We start from the raw sequence: 15152 nt of genomic DNA, 5'->3' as shown, positions 1-15152 counted from the left end.
TTCTCGGGCTCTCTCTCTCTTGATCTCCTCGACCTTGCGCCAGGATCCGTCAATAATTATATGTACAAGCACTACAACAAGTATCACGTGCGACCTACATGTACGTCGCTGGTAGACTGCATGCATGGTAGGTCTACTACCAAGACTCAAGAGTACATAACCCGGTTAAAGGGGAAGTATACCCTAAAATCAAAATTTCACCAGTTGTAGTCTTCGGGGTGCTGAGTCGAATGGTCTTGGTCCGAGGAAGCTGAGACGCTCCCTTCCTACTTGAATCCCAATCGAACTCGCGCACTTCCACCGAAACTGGGTGACTGCGCCCTACTAGATGGGGATTTGTATGCAAAATGTCACTAAAAGCGTCATTTCGTTCTTATAAAAGCACGGATGACCGCGGTTGGCCCATATGTTGTAGTCTTTTAGACGCTGAGTCGACTGGTTTTGGTCCGAAAAAGCTGCGATGCAGCGTTCCTCCTTTATTCCCAATCGAACATGGTTGAACAAGCGGTCACGTGCTCCTGCGTACACCAGTCACCTGGTCACCGTGCCTGCAGGGTAGAGGAGACGGCTCGATACCGGGACGTTTTGACAGCCAAATTTGTATAGACCCAAACCGATCATCAGCGTTGATTTTTCACTCGAAATATGTTTGTGGAAGGAAACTGGCATGTTGAAGTTTGCTCTGGGGCCAGAGTCAATCGAACTGAGCCACTCCTTTGTGTTGACCCATTGCCTTCAAGTTGCCCAATTTTTCGCTTCAAAAAAGTTCAAATCAGAGGTGGCTCCAAACCGGACACGTTTTAGAGTGCCTGTCAAATTCACTCTGGGTCTGAAATTAGGTAATTGCTATCGCTCCACGACGGCCAGTATAGAGTAACAATAAGCCTTGTGTGTGCTTCCATTAGTTTTGATTGGTATGCGGTGCTATATTGGCGAGAGGCGAGCCGCTGTTTACCTGCGACAAGAAGTTGATTTTTCGAAAGTCGTAAAACTCAAGTCGCAGTGCGAAGCAACACGTCAAAAACTCACCTGCTTGATATGGCGCTTCTGGTCATCGCAGAGCCATGAAATTTTGGCTCGGAGTATAACACATAGTAGTTTCACTGTGACATATGTTTTCTAATCAAAATACCAAGAGAGAAAGTGAATATTGAGTCCGTTCCGGTTTGCAACCGGTGTCCTATTTGAAACCGTCCCCTCTACAACTTACTAGCCTGTTTGACCTTTTTTGGGTGCAGTCCTGTCACTCGAGTTGAACTCGAGTTGAACCTTGGTGTGAAAGTTGTCGCCTGCTGGCGCGGTGACCAGGTGATTTGGGCACCCAGGAGCACGTGACCGCTTGTTCAACCATGTTCGATTGGGAATAAAGGAGGAACGCTGCATCGCAGCCTTTTCGGACCAAAACCAGTCGACTCAGCGTCCAAACGACTACAACATATGGGCCAATCGCGGTCATCCGTGCTTTTATAAGAACGAAATGGCGCTTTTAGTGACATTTTGCATACAAATCCCCATCTAGTAGGGCGCAGTCACCCAGTTTCGGTGGAAGTGCGCGAGTTCGATTGGGATTCAAGTAGGAAGGGAGCGTCGCAGCTTCCTCGGACCAAGACCATTCGACTCAGCACCCAGAAGACTACAACTGGTGAAAATTTGATTTTTATTTAGGGTATACTTCCCCTTTAACCCCCCGTAGATCTACTCTTGGTACTACCCAGCGCTAGGGATAGGGCATGCCAAGTATGTGGCGAATGCGTACAGAAGGAACACAGTGCAGGTAGGTCTAGGATGCTTCTACAGTCCATTCAGAAAAAAATGAACTTCTAGCTTTTGGCCATAAATGGGTCAAACGTTGAGTTTTTTTAGAATTTTTTTCTGCAATCCCATATGGAATCCTCTTCCAATTATGTTTCTGAAGTTTTTTTGTCCAAAAAGCAAGCCATAGCAAGAATAGGATTTCGGCCAGGTTTTGCTCCAAAAGCACTGAATTGGGAAAAACCATCAAAATCCAGGCCGTTTGACCCCGCCTGCAACAGTGCATTCTGCGGTTCGAACCCCAGTTCAGGCACCCTTTTTGGACCCTTTTTCAAATTTCAAAGTTCGCAGCACTGCACTGTGTACGATGAAATCACGAAAAATCGCCAAATACGGGAGCTCGCCAGAGCCAGGACCCATCTTTTTATGAATGGACTGTAGCATACTAGTATCAGCAGATTACTGAAAGCGCATCAATGACAGAGACAAAACATACATTACAACCAGAGTCATGCAACTATCAGCCATAGTTCAGTGGGACTACCACATCTTCATCCATCGATTGCCGCTATGCATTGCATTTTGTCTTCACAGATAATCTGGACAAATAAATTATATTGTAACTGGAGAGTGCAATCGTGCTTGGGACCCATCCCAATGGCAATGCCATCACATGGCTGTGATGACTAGTGTATACCTGGGAGAGTTTTCCTCAACTGAGACGGAGTGTAGGTGGATGGATTATGAGAAATGCGAAGATGTGGAGTAAGTTGTGTCGAAGAAATGTGTAATAAAATAAAATTTATTTTACACTCAAACATACACTGTACATGTACATGTAACATCATGATAATGATTCCATCTTCATATTTCCGCAACAGGTACGCCATACGCACCGAATACATGGTGTGTGTGCACGTGCGCGCGTACATGCACACACTCTCATGCGTGGCCGAGTTGGCCGGATGAACAGACCACGCATTTGCACGAGGTGTCCGTCATGTCATTGGAATGCTGTACTTTCTGACTTTATTCCAAAATAGTATGTCTTGCCCCTGTCAAATGGAGTTTGTGTCTATGCTCAGCGGGTATCGGGCCATGACGCCAAACTGCAGTCAGCGCTGGAATTAAAATAGCACTTCATGGATTATTTTTAGGGCTGAGTCGGGTAGCACGGGTACCCGATCGGGTAATGTTTCCATGGTAAGACCACAATGCACACCGGCCCCTCCCCTTACACACTGGGTAGACATGCGTGAATTATTTGTACACGTGCACTGTAGACCTCTCTCTACTCTTTCTACATGATGTCATCTGCGACTTCGGGTTTTCGGGTACGATTCGGTACCCGTCTACCCGAGGTCCTCACGGGTAGCACGGGTACCCGACTACCCGTGCACACCACTAATTATTTTAACTAATTTCCTTTGCGTTTACTTTGTTGAGCCCGTGGTTTCATTTCTGTGTTCTGTTATGATTGGCTTCTGGAAATAATCGGTGTGGATGTCATTTTTATGTGTGTGCCTTGTGCAACAGGTTCAAGGCTAGATGCACTTCACATTCGGCATGCGATCTCGGCGTCTGGGACCTGATAACGTCTTGGTTGGATGGGTAATCAAGGATGATACTACTCGGCACATCAATGTACATGTCAATGTAATTTTTAATTTTTCAGAGCTGCACTATTTACGTCTTGATGCTTACTTCGGTACTAGCGTGTTTCCCCCGGATTATTTCTATCATCATGCGTGTTCTTGGGCTGAGCGAGCACATGCACGAGTGTGCAGCTATAACCCTGTGTATCTTTGGTTACACTTTGTTCTGCAATACATGTACCTTGTAACAGTATGTGCTTGCACTGCTTTGTGTGGCCTGCGTATTTCAGGACTATTCAGTGCATTAGACCCAGGTTGGTTTGGTTGCCGGATGATCTCTTGTTGCGTCGCTCTGTGTTTTGTATTCATCAATTTTTGGGCTTGAGAATTGAGCTGGCGTGTGGTTCCCAATATGAAAACATAATGCTGGTGCTCTGTGTTTCGATTATCGACTGTCCGAGCAGTCACGATTCATTACCAGAACGGTCAATACTGTAGTCTCTTCACGTGTTTGTCTTTTTGTGTTTTCGCCGGGGGAATTAGCGGTGACGTTGCACATAGAACGGCAGTGTTGCATCACTGGACGACCCTGCCTCTGCATCTGACTTCATTTCCCCAGGATCTGGTGCGGATACACCAGACAGTCACTTCCTGTAAACACGCAAACAGCAAAAGAAGAGATCCCGCAAATCAGGAAAACCCATTGTGGAAAATATCGAGTAGATCATACACCATTCAATAATCTGGAGTAATTACAGTGAGACAAACACTTCAAACAGTGCTCTCTCTCTATCTCTCTCTCTCTCTCTCTCTCTCTCTCTCTCTCTCTCTCCATCCTTCCAAAATACTAGTACAGTCAGATCTCGCTTATCCGGTCCTCATTTATCCGGATCCCTCGCCATCCGGAAGAAAATCGTTGGTCACCGATTTACAGCATATGCCATGCATACATACAGTATGTGTGTTCGATTATCCGGTTCCCTCGCCTGACCGGATATTTTTGTCGAAAACGGATGTGTACGGTTATGCGAGGTCTGACTGTACCCAGTAACAATTCCCTAGAATTATTTTATTTTATATTCTCAGGACATCATTCTGAACATAATAACTTCTTCCATGGGTCTTCAATCACCACGGAGGGCGAGAATATATCTAAGCCATGCAGTTTACGGGAGGTGTGAGCTGTCATGGATATAGAGGCTGATATTGTGCCAGCGTGAGGGCAGAGACAGAAAGAAGACACCTACATATAATCGAATCCACAGGGAGCGCTCGTACTTTGATCCATCAGGACGCGAAGAATCTTCAAAGCACTCTCAAACACGGAGTTTTACAGTGGGCAGCCAATTACACAGCCATTATGAAGGCCCTCGACGACTACAGGAGATTTGTAGAGGAAATAACAAGGAGTAAAGAGCGACAACAATCGCTTGAAGAAAAAGCAAAGAAAAACAGCTTTCTCTCCAGTCATTTAGATGCTGTTGCCCTTGACATCTGGTTCCATCCAGAGGACGCGACTTTTGTTTGTCCCCAGTGCTCTGCTCTTCGTTGCTATGCGTATCGAAGGGGCCGTGACGTCACACTTAACAGCCCCATTCTTCGATATTTTGCCGAAAGCCCGCATGATCTGTCTACTGTCTGGACAAATGTAGGCGCCTAGCATGTGGGGTTATGTACTCTTGATAGCATGTAATGTGCCCTATAGGCCCTGTGGACTGTGCACGTGGTCTGTGCAGCTGTGGTGGTCTGCGGGTCCGGGAGTATGTGGAGCACTGATCTGACAAGGAGTAGTAAAAATTTTACTACTCCCTGCTACACTGACGTCACATGACAGTCTGATAGCAGTCATAGCACCTACTCAAACAATCCTGTTTGCGAATGGGGAAGGAAGTAATGAAGGAGGTGATGGTCTGAGCTGAGCTTCTCCAACCCTCCATGGCATGTGGTCTCTGTAGGATTTTTTTGAAGTTTTGAGCTTGCGTACATCCTCTTGTCGCGAGCCCAGCTTGTTAGAAATTAGTTTACAATCATAATAATCATTGGCTGAAGTCGCAAACTTCTCATTTTCATTTGAAAAGTGAATAGAAGTTTATTCTGCGTCATTTCGTCAATAATTTTAAATTTGTCGCTGAGCGTTTCAGGAAATCTAGGTCGTATTGCATTCAGCACTTGCTTGTCGTCACTGCGCCAGCTAGGCGTAGATCTGGCTCTGCCCTGGAGCCACCATCCATGAGGACTTCTCGAACAGTGCGCTGACATGCTCAGTCTTCTGCAGTAACTGAGTCGGACTCATCCCTCATCAACGATGCACGACGCATTTGAAGCTGTCGTAGCCATTGAAAAGCTGCCTCTGCACATTGAGTGCATAGCAACATGGGGTATGTGATTGAAATTGTCATCAAGATTTTCATTATTTCGGTATTCATTTTAGCATTTCTTCTGAGTACATGGCTGTACACTGTACATGTAATTTTAAATATTGATGGTAATTGCTGTAACTGTCGTGACCGTATCTTCTTGGGTGTATACTATAATAGGCTACAAACCCACACACTTTATTACAGTGGTTAGTTGAGCTTCATTCATGGTGATCTCGGTCTGGACAGGGGTCATCCTTAGATCAACGGAAAGATACAATGGGTTGTGATGTCAAATTGAAATTTATTTTAGAACACATGTCAAATTGTGTAATTGATTTCAGCACAAGTCAAAAGCGATGTGTTTGCGACTGCAGCACCTTCTCTGTGGTCCATTGTGTTGGAACTGCTACAACTGGTGTAGTCATGACATGCCACATTTCAAGTTTTTCACACCAGGCGGTGCATAAGTTTAGGACAACCCATGCGTTTGCAAATTACCATTCCATATTCTGGCATGTTTCGGGTAGGCTGGCGGAACCCCGTCATAACTCTAGTGTATGACTGTTCTCCTCCTTGTTCCCGTCTGACGTCCTAGTTCCATACCCCTTACTGTGAACCGTTATTTCTAGATTGAGGTACCCCGAACAATTAGGCAGTCTCACCATCTTTATTCCGTATCTTCCGGAGTATAAGCCACACGTACACTATAGTATAAGCCGCACCCAGGTTTTTGCCACGATATACAGACATCTACATTGTATTTTATGGTTCGTTTGACCATCATAGTATAAGCCGCATTGTTTTTTTTTTTAGGTGAATTACCAGTGTTTATCTTATACTCCGGAAAATACGGTAAGCAGGGTGTCGTATTTTCATTTGGTTCGCCCCAGCTAATGGCACCCTGTGTATCTTTTTTATTTCTTCCCATCTACCAGGTTGTAAAGTGCGCAATGGATGTGTGTGTGTGTGTGCGTGTGTGTGTGTGTGTGTGTGTGTGTGTGTGTGTGTGTGTGTGTGCTGCATCTACCTGTCCTATGCTGGGACACTCAAACCAATGAATAATCGGATAAGAGATTCTTATAGTAGCGGTACTGTTGCTGGTGGTGTGTGGTGGGTAATGTGCGCGTGCGGTGTATGGCTGCACTGTGTGGTGTGTGTGCAGAGTCGTCTCTGTTTGTGGGAACCCGGACAGGCGTGTTGCTTGTTTACAGCATCAAGGAAGGCGGCGGCGGCAGCGGTGAGTACTCTCCACTGGTACTGTGCCCGATACTGTACCAGCTTTAGGGCTGGGCATGGTCTTGCTGTTTCCTAGGTATGTCATTCACAAAGGTTGGGGCCGCTCTGCACTGCCTATTGTACCAGCTTTAGGGCTGGGCATGGTCTTGCTGTTTCCTAGGCATGTCATTCAAAGGTTGGGGCCACTCTGTAGTGGCTATTGTACCAGCTTTAACCCTTTATTGGCCGATTAAAATATAAACAAGCCCACGCAATCGCCAAACCTGTAACTAAATTGGACGTAACTTTAGTTTGCACTGGACAAATTCCACGATCTTGGGCATCCTGGAAAGGCCTTGACGAGAGGAGCGCAATGAGCCTACACTCGACTCCACGGGATGCACTGTCCCAGCGCTGCAAGCCAGGGAAGGCCCACCAGCGCTGGGCTCACGCTCGAGATCTATCTCTATCCACCATTTCACTCCTGTTGCTCGTATCAAACTCAAAATTTTCGTAGACACTCCCGGGAACCTGCTTTTGAAGTTGAATCGGTGTAGCCTTGTCAACAGGTGACGCAAGCAGGGAAAATCCCGGCTGTTGACCCACGCACTCACACTCTGAGCACAAATTTCCCGGGACCAATATTACGAGTGCTATAACTTACGAACCGCTCTTTGTATCGCTTTGAAAATTGTTTGAGGCGACAGCTGAGAGTTTTCTCTTCGACCTACATATTTCGATCTCTCCGAAAGACCGAGATTTGACCAAGTTACGATAATTTCAAAATGCCTACCCCATCGAACATCGGTGTTCGATCAATGTATGGGCCAGCCAATAAAGGGTTAAGACTGGAAGTGTTTTTGCTTTTTTCTATTCATGTCATTCAAGTTTGGTGCAACTCTTTGTAGTGTCTATTGTCATGTTTCAGTGGTACCTCATCATACTCGTTGGCCTCTAACAGCAAGGCCTATAGACTCTATCGTTTCTACGTGTTGACTCAGTTGCAGCCACTATTCTTCGCTTGCTGTGGCTGCTGCTGCTATCATCGTCGTCGTCTTTGCCGTCTGTGTATGCTCTTACATGCACCGCAAAAAGTGACTGTGTGGATTCACACGGCTGCACTCAACAACAGGCACGTTTGCATTTTTGAATGATTCACCTACCGGTTGCCATGAGTATTTCAAATTTTCAAAACATGCATACAATAAATATCGTGAAAAGAGCCGCGTAAAAAATCAAGTCTTGTTTCGCGCTTTTTGGTGTAAATGTACTCGTGGACGCCACAATTATCGCGAAAGTGGGCCCCCAGCTCGCTTGCACTTTTCAGCCACTTTCAGCCACTTTTCTCGTTCACAGGTGAAATACCATAGCAACGTTCCTGTGCACGTGGATTTGCCTGTCGTGTGAATCGTCTATAAGTCAAGGTGGCAGACTACCAGTACGTGTAAATGACCATTTGTCCTAAATTTGGGTGCCCGACAGCCAAACAGCACAGCTCAGAAATGGAGATTGGCACACAGACTCCATGTGAATTATGGGTGTCCGCAGTTATCCGCAGTCACCATGGTTGCCAAGGGACAATTCCAGCTCTGGAACATTTCTCTGGTGATGACTTCTCCTTCTTTACACTGCTTGCAAACAGTGTCAGTAGCGTTGAGGTCAGCAAGCGCAAGAGCAGGAACAGGGACAATCCTGCTACCTGATACATCATTGTGTTCGTCGTCATCATCGCTACCAACACCACAGTCGATTTCAGAACCACCATGCACCACCACATCATCGTCCAAGAATGGGAGTCCAGTCAACTTGGCTGATGATGGACTTGTCAGCATGTTTTGAAAATTTCGAATTCATCTCATGGTCATCTTCATTTTGGATCACACTGTCGTGCCCAGGAGCGGCAGCTACTTGTTTTTTTTCCAGTCGCGTGACAAGCTGATTTCCAGAGAAGAGTCTGTTCCCGGCCGGGCCTTGCCAGTGGCCACTTTGCTTTCCTCTTCCCCGTGCACCTCACGTAGACAGCTATATGACAAGCTGCTTGCTGAGAATGTCATGCACAGATACTCAGTATTTGTAGAAAAAATCTTCTCAGAACAGAGAGTTGTTGGATGAGCCATCTGCACGTGTAGATGTCTACGTAGCTCTACCTACACCTGGTGCCTGTACGTGGCGTCCAGTTGCCATAGCATCGAGGTACCCCATGGCCAGCGTATGGAGGTACAGTCGAATGTCACTTATCCGGTCGCCAGTTATCCGAGCACGTCGGTTATCCGACAAGCCTGGGAGTGGTAATTTTATGACTCACAACAGTAAAATTCTAAAAGATAAATAAAAGGCTTTTATTGTCACAATAAAAGCCTTTGTGAAATGTCGGTTCAGCTCGTTCTGTTGATCGCAATTCTAAAACTATTGTCGCCTCGACGCCTATTTAGATAAATAAAAAGAAACTTTTTTTTTGGTTGTATTATTATACGGTGTAATATGCATTTACTTGAAGTAGATGTGGTCAAATATGCTAACATGTACATGTATATGTACATGGAATATGCATGAATATATTTGGGTACTGTGTACATAAATCAGTGAAATCCAGCCATATCTGCACATAAAAAATGATATCAGTTATCCAACATATTCAGTTATCCAACATGCCTGATTCCCGAAGTGGTCGGATAAGTGACATTCGACTGTATTTAGAGAGGTTCCGCATAAAGTAATTACGTTAGTAAAAAACGTAGTCGATCTACGGAAAGTCTTACGTAAACTGCATGCGCATCTGTGTTCCGCCATACGGAGTTTTCAAATCACGTAGCTGCCCTTGGCAACTCCAAACGCAGCAGCGTACGACCAGATCGACCTGGGAAGAGAGTCATAAATTTGTACCCCAATCCACTTACGGACCAGCTACGTTATCAGAGCCCTATTAGTAGACAACTTTCCGTAAGTGGAGTGCAAACTCGCGAATTCACGGGTTTTCCCCGCCCACTAACGTAAAGTTGCTCAACTTTACGTAGTGCGGAACCTCTCTATTGCCTAAACTGGCCGGCCTTGTAGGACATGATGACTGAATGACAGTGTAAAAATCTACTCACAATTAAAAGAATTGCTGCAATTATCAACACGCAAACTGCTAAGACTCAACATTGGTTCATTTGATTTGGTTCATACTTCATACTTCATACTTTGGAGAAAGAAACTCCAGTTCCCATGCTTTCGGGTGATACTGCGCATGCCCGTGATATCCTAACTTCGTAATTTTCGGGGAAGTTGTGTGTGTGTGTGTGTGTGTTTCTTCACACTTCAACAATCTGACAATTTGCCATGTCTGACAGGGATTTATAACATGCATGATGATTGCGTGAGCATGATGCTTGAAGTAGCAGCAAACAAGCCTTGACTGTCCTTGTTGTTCTGTTGTGTAATATGCATGTATGTATCTGCTTTTCATTCTCTGGTCACAACTGCTACAGATGGCAGTAACCTGGAAGTGGAACTCAAAAGGCCGATGAAGTCATTTTCAAAGAAACCAATCGTACAGGTATGGCTTGTCATCAAGAGTACATAACCCCCCAGAGTGTGCAACTCCCACATACCCTGTTGTCCCGACAGAATTTCAAGTTGACGTCATTATTTATGACGCAATGCTCCTTGCAGCAGTGATTTACAACATGTGTACGGGTGTCAACGCATCACACGTTTTTCTTTGCAATAATTTGTACAGGATCGATCGGCTTCGGTCAACCACAGGTTCCGGATTCGTCTGATAATCCGTGTACAGTGCGCATTGCATCATCAAAATGACGTCAACTTGAAATTCTGTCGGGACAGCACCCATAGTGGAGTTGCACACTCTGGGGGGTTATGTACTCTTGCTTGTCATGGATACTTGTGTGTTATGTCTTTCACCCACCTTTATACATGATGGTGTTAAGCGCAATAAACGATCTTTTATGTCGCGTCGAGCGAAGAGTCTTTGCGAAAAACTCAATGTACAGTGCACTGTACATTGCAGCGAAATCGGTGTATTCAACTGTACTGCACGCGATCAAATTTTGCTGTCAAATGAAAAGAACAGCGAGAAGGGAAACGGGAGCTGGAAAAAAAACTGTTTTCTTTTATCATCAGGACCAACTTAGCCAGCTAAGCCTCGAACAAGATATCCGTAATTCTCCTCTTGCACTTCATACTCTCTTTGGCGCCAACTGGCTCAGTAGACTACTCAATGTGGCACACCTCGGTTCATCTTCATTGCGCTCCTTCTTTTTTTGTCGCTCGTCATGTCGCAGAAGTGATGTTGTGCATCTACAATATATACCGAGCATTGTGCCTGTGGGCAGCATTGAGTTTACATGTGGTACAACAATCTTACATGTAGTGCTGTGTGCGTGCGGGCGCATGTGTGTGCGGATGCGTTTGTTTGCTTGTTTGCTTGCTTACCTTAGCTGGATGTGGTTGGAGCACTAGGTATCTTCATTGCCCTGTCCGATGGCGTGATTGGTATCTATGACTTGGAGACGTGCAGCCCGCGTGGACAGCTACAGAAGAGTCGCGGCGCAAACTGCTTTGCCGTTCATGTACAAGGCAGTGGTAAGAGAAGGCAGTGAATGCCTATACTGGGCCAGGGTTTACACTGCAGACTTTGTGTCCGATTCTGTCTAACATGCAACTGCATCAAAGGAAACAGTTGTGTTCGAATCGTGTGCAGAATAAGTGGGTGAACCCAGCACAGATCCTGCTGCAGCTTATCACCCTGAATAGAGTGGTTTCACATCGTATCACTGTTGGTTCCACTGTCCACATGCCATGATCACTTTCTACACAATTGTCACATTGCAAAGATACAAAGTCACTCTATACCTGATTTGGCTAAAATCCAAAGTGGAACATTTTTTTATCTACATCCGACTCCTTGAGAAGTTGACCAGAGTACTAGTAAAGGGCTGTGCATCTTTGCCAGGCGCCGGCATGTATGTAAACCAAGTCAAAGTTTGCTCATTTCTTCCGTTGCTCTAAATTAGCCTCTAATACTGTCTTATGTTGTTTGCCTGTGTCTACCTGCTCAGGGAAATCGCAGAATGTCTTGCTTTGTGTGTCAGTAAAGCGTCATTTAGAGGTTGGTGGCTTCAAAGGAATGGTGCTCATAATGTTATGAACTACATGTAGTCGTGAAGATGATAGGTCGATGGCGAAATGCCCGGGAGATGTGTGTGTGTGTGTGTGTGTGTGTGTGTTTTGTGAGCGTGGGGAAATTTCGTGATTATAGACTTGTTTGACATGTTTCCAGTACGCATGGGCCAGAAGCGGTTCTCCTGGCCTTTCTAGGTCGCAAGTCACTTTTTAACGAGATGCCTGGGATATCAGTATACCTGACATGCCTGCTTACTAGCTGTTACATTGTTAGTTTCTCATGAACCTCACCAGTGTATTACCATGTTATATGTTGTCTGGCCCTTAGGTACATCAATGGAACTCGAGAGAAGGCCAGTTTGTGCCCCTTGGGGTGAGTGCTGTGTGTGTTTATTCCATGCCTGTTGTAATGCCATTATACTGATATACTGATATGTACATGTACATGTGCTTTTGTAGTGAAATCAGGTGAGTGTGAGTGCGGGGAATAACGTCTATCGAAATCCACTTGCTCTATCTGAACAATGAACATGTACAAGTACTAGTCATGAGAAACCTGGATAGCACTGACTGAACTCAATTGAAACATGTCTTGTCCGTCCAATGCTCCCTTCCACCGTCATGATGTCTCTTGAAGTGTTTATTCCTTAGTAGTTTAACCCGTGTCAGTCAAGGAGAGGATTTCGTTGTCCAATCCCGGATGTGTTATCTCTGCTCGCTTGCCCTCTGCACAGTCGGATTTGAATGTTCCCGACACGGCCAAGGCGCTGGCGTGGTGCGGTGATTCTATCTGCGTTGGCTTCAAACGAGAGTACACCATGGTCAAGGTAAGCATTGTGACTGCTCCCAGGATGGTGACAGGGTGGTTATGATAGGACACTCGGTAACATGAGTTTGTGTGACAGGGTGGTTATGACAGGACACTCGACAACATGAGTTTGTGTGACAGGGTGGTTATGATAGGACACTCAGTAACATGAGTTTGTGTGACAGGGTCATTATGACAGGACACTCGACAACATGAGTTTGTGTGACAGGGTGGTTATGATAGGACACTCGATAACATGAGTTTGTGTGACAGGGTGGTTATGATAGGACACTCGATAACATGAGTTTGTGTGACAGGGTGGTTATGATAGGACACTCGATAACATGAGTTTGTGTGACAGGGTGGTTATGACAGGACACTCGATAACATGAGTTTGTGTGACAGGGTGGTTATGATAGGACACTCGATAACGTGAGTTTGTGTGACAGGGTGGTTATGATAGGACACTCGGTAACATGAGTTTGTGTGACAGGGTGGTTATGACAGGACACTCGATAACATGAGTTTGTGTGACAGGGTGGTTATGATAGGACACTCGATAACATGAGTTTGTGTGACAGGGTGGTTATGATAGGACACTCGATAACATGAGTTTGTGTGACAGGGTGGTTATGACAGGACACTCGATAACATGAGTTTGTGTGACAGGGTGGTTATGATAGGACACTCGATAACATGAGTTTGTGTGACAGGGTGGTTATGATAGGACACTCGATAACATGAGTTTGTGTGACAGGGTGGTTATGATAGGACACTCGATAACATGAGTTTGTGTGACAGGGTGGTTATGATAGGACACTCGATAACATGAGTTTGTGTGACAGGGTGGTTATGATAGGACACTCGATAACATGAGTTTGTGTGACAGGGTGGTTATGATAGGACACTCGATAACATGAGTTTGTGTGACAGGGTGGTTAGGATAGGACACTCGATAACATGAGTTTGTGTGACAGGGTGGTTAGGATAGGACACTCGATAACATGAGTTTGTGTGACAGGGTGGTTATGATAGGACACTCGATTACATGAGTTTGTGTGACAGGGTGGTTAGGATAGGACACTCGATAACATGAGTTTGTGTGACAGGGTGGTTATGATAGGACACTCGATAACATGAGTTTGTGTGACAGGGTGGTTATGATAGGACACTCGATAACATGAGTTTGTGTGACAGGGTGGTTGTGATAGGACACTCGATAACATGAGTTTGTGTGTTGTAATGTCAGCGGCAGTCTATGTATCACACTCTTTGCAAATTTGGTTGCTTTTTCGCCACTGATTGCTGCAGTAGGTCATCACATATTGTGCGTGTTCGCTGATTTAATCCTGACAGCGACAGCGCAGTGCCTTTGCATGAATGTACCTATGCGTGATGGCATGTGTCTGTCTTGTTCTTACTTTGATGGGAATGCTATGTTTAAACACGTACATACACATGTGCACACATTGTCTATAGGTCACTGGTGGTGCGCTGACAGAGTTGTTCGGTACCGGCCGGCATGATCCAGTCATCGTGGCTCTTGGTCCTCACGACATTGCACTCGGCAAGGATGAGATGAGCATATGTATAAACCACGAGGGCAAGCCAACACAAAAGCAAGCGCTTGTCTGGAGTGACCCGCCGTTTGCGCTCGGTAAAAAGACATTATTTTCTCTATGAAGTGATGCATCGCTCTGTATTCTCATTCTATAAGTCATTGCAAGGAGGATGCTTTGAGAAAGTGATTTTGTAAACGTGAATGAGGGCCCCTAACACTGCCTCTCTCACTCTCTCTGTATCTTTGTCTGTCCGTCCGTCCGTCTCTCTTGTCTCTCTCTCTCTCTGTCTCTGCCTTTCTCTCTTTCTCTCTGTCTGTCTCTCTCTCCCCTCTCTCTCTCTCTCTCTCTCTCTCTCTCTCTCTCTCTCTCTCTCTCTCTCTCTCTCTCTCTCTCTCTCTCTCTCTCTCTCTCTCTCTCTCTCGTAGTTTGTTATATTGTGTGTTTGTTTGTTTGTTTTGGTTGATATGTTTGGCTACAGAGAGTGTCGAGCCGTATGTTGTTGGTCTTTTGCCGAAGTAAGTGATTGGTGATGTTTAGTATCATGATTGCATATGTAGTTCTCTGTGCTTGTCAACCAGTGGCTTTCTTCGTCGACGGTCTTGCCTTGTCAGGTCATGATTGATGTTAGTGACGTGGCCTTTGTCTTGGATTTGTGCTGCAGGGTTGTGGAGGTTAGAACAATGGAGCCACGCATGCTGGTACAAAGCTTCTCACTGGACAAGGCACGGTTTAT

General features: G+C 45.5%; 2 protein-coding genes across 2 annotated transcripts in view; one reads left to right on the top strand and one right to left on the bottom strand.

Moving 5' to 3' along the window:
* Positions 1-15152, bottom strand: part of LOC135814296 (myotubularin-related protein 9-like) — a 165544-nt gene that overhangs the window by 33067 nt on the left and 117325 nt on the right. The gene's annotated exons all lie outside the window — the stretch shown is intronic.
* Positions 5229-15152, top strand: part of LOC135814292 (vam6/Vps39-like protein) — a 20206-nt gene continuing 10282 nt past the window's right edge. The window contains 10 exon segments of the mRNA XM_065327390.1: positions 5229-5725; positions 6870-6944; positions 10393-10460; positions 11365-11509; positions 11986-12035; positions 12378-12422; positions 12784-12876; positions 14337-14514; positions 14898-14934; positions 15081-15152. The exon segment at positions 15081-15152 is cut by the window's right edge and continues 12 nt beyond it. Coding sequence (XP_065183462.1) covers positions 5653-5725; positions 6870-6944; positions 10393-10460; positions 11365-11509; positions 11986-12035; positions 12378-12422; positions 12784-12876; positions 14337-14514; positions 14898-14934; positions 15081-15152 — 836 coding nt within the window. The 5' untranslated portion in view covers positions 5229-5652.

Source organism: Sycon ciliatum, chromosome 4 (assembly GCF_964019385.1).
Source record: "Sycon ciliatum chromosome 4, ocSycCili1.1, whole genome shotgun sequence".
Lineage (NCBI taxonomy): Eukaryota > Metazoa > Porifera > Calcarea > Leucosolenida > Sycettidae > Sycon > Sycon ciliatum.
This window is presented reverse-complemented; position numbering and strand designations above follow the sequence as displayed.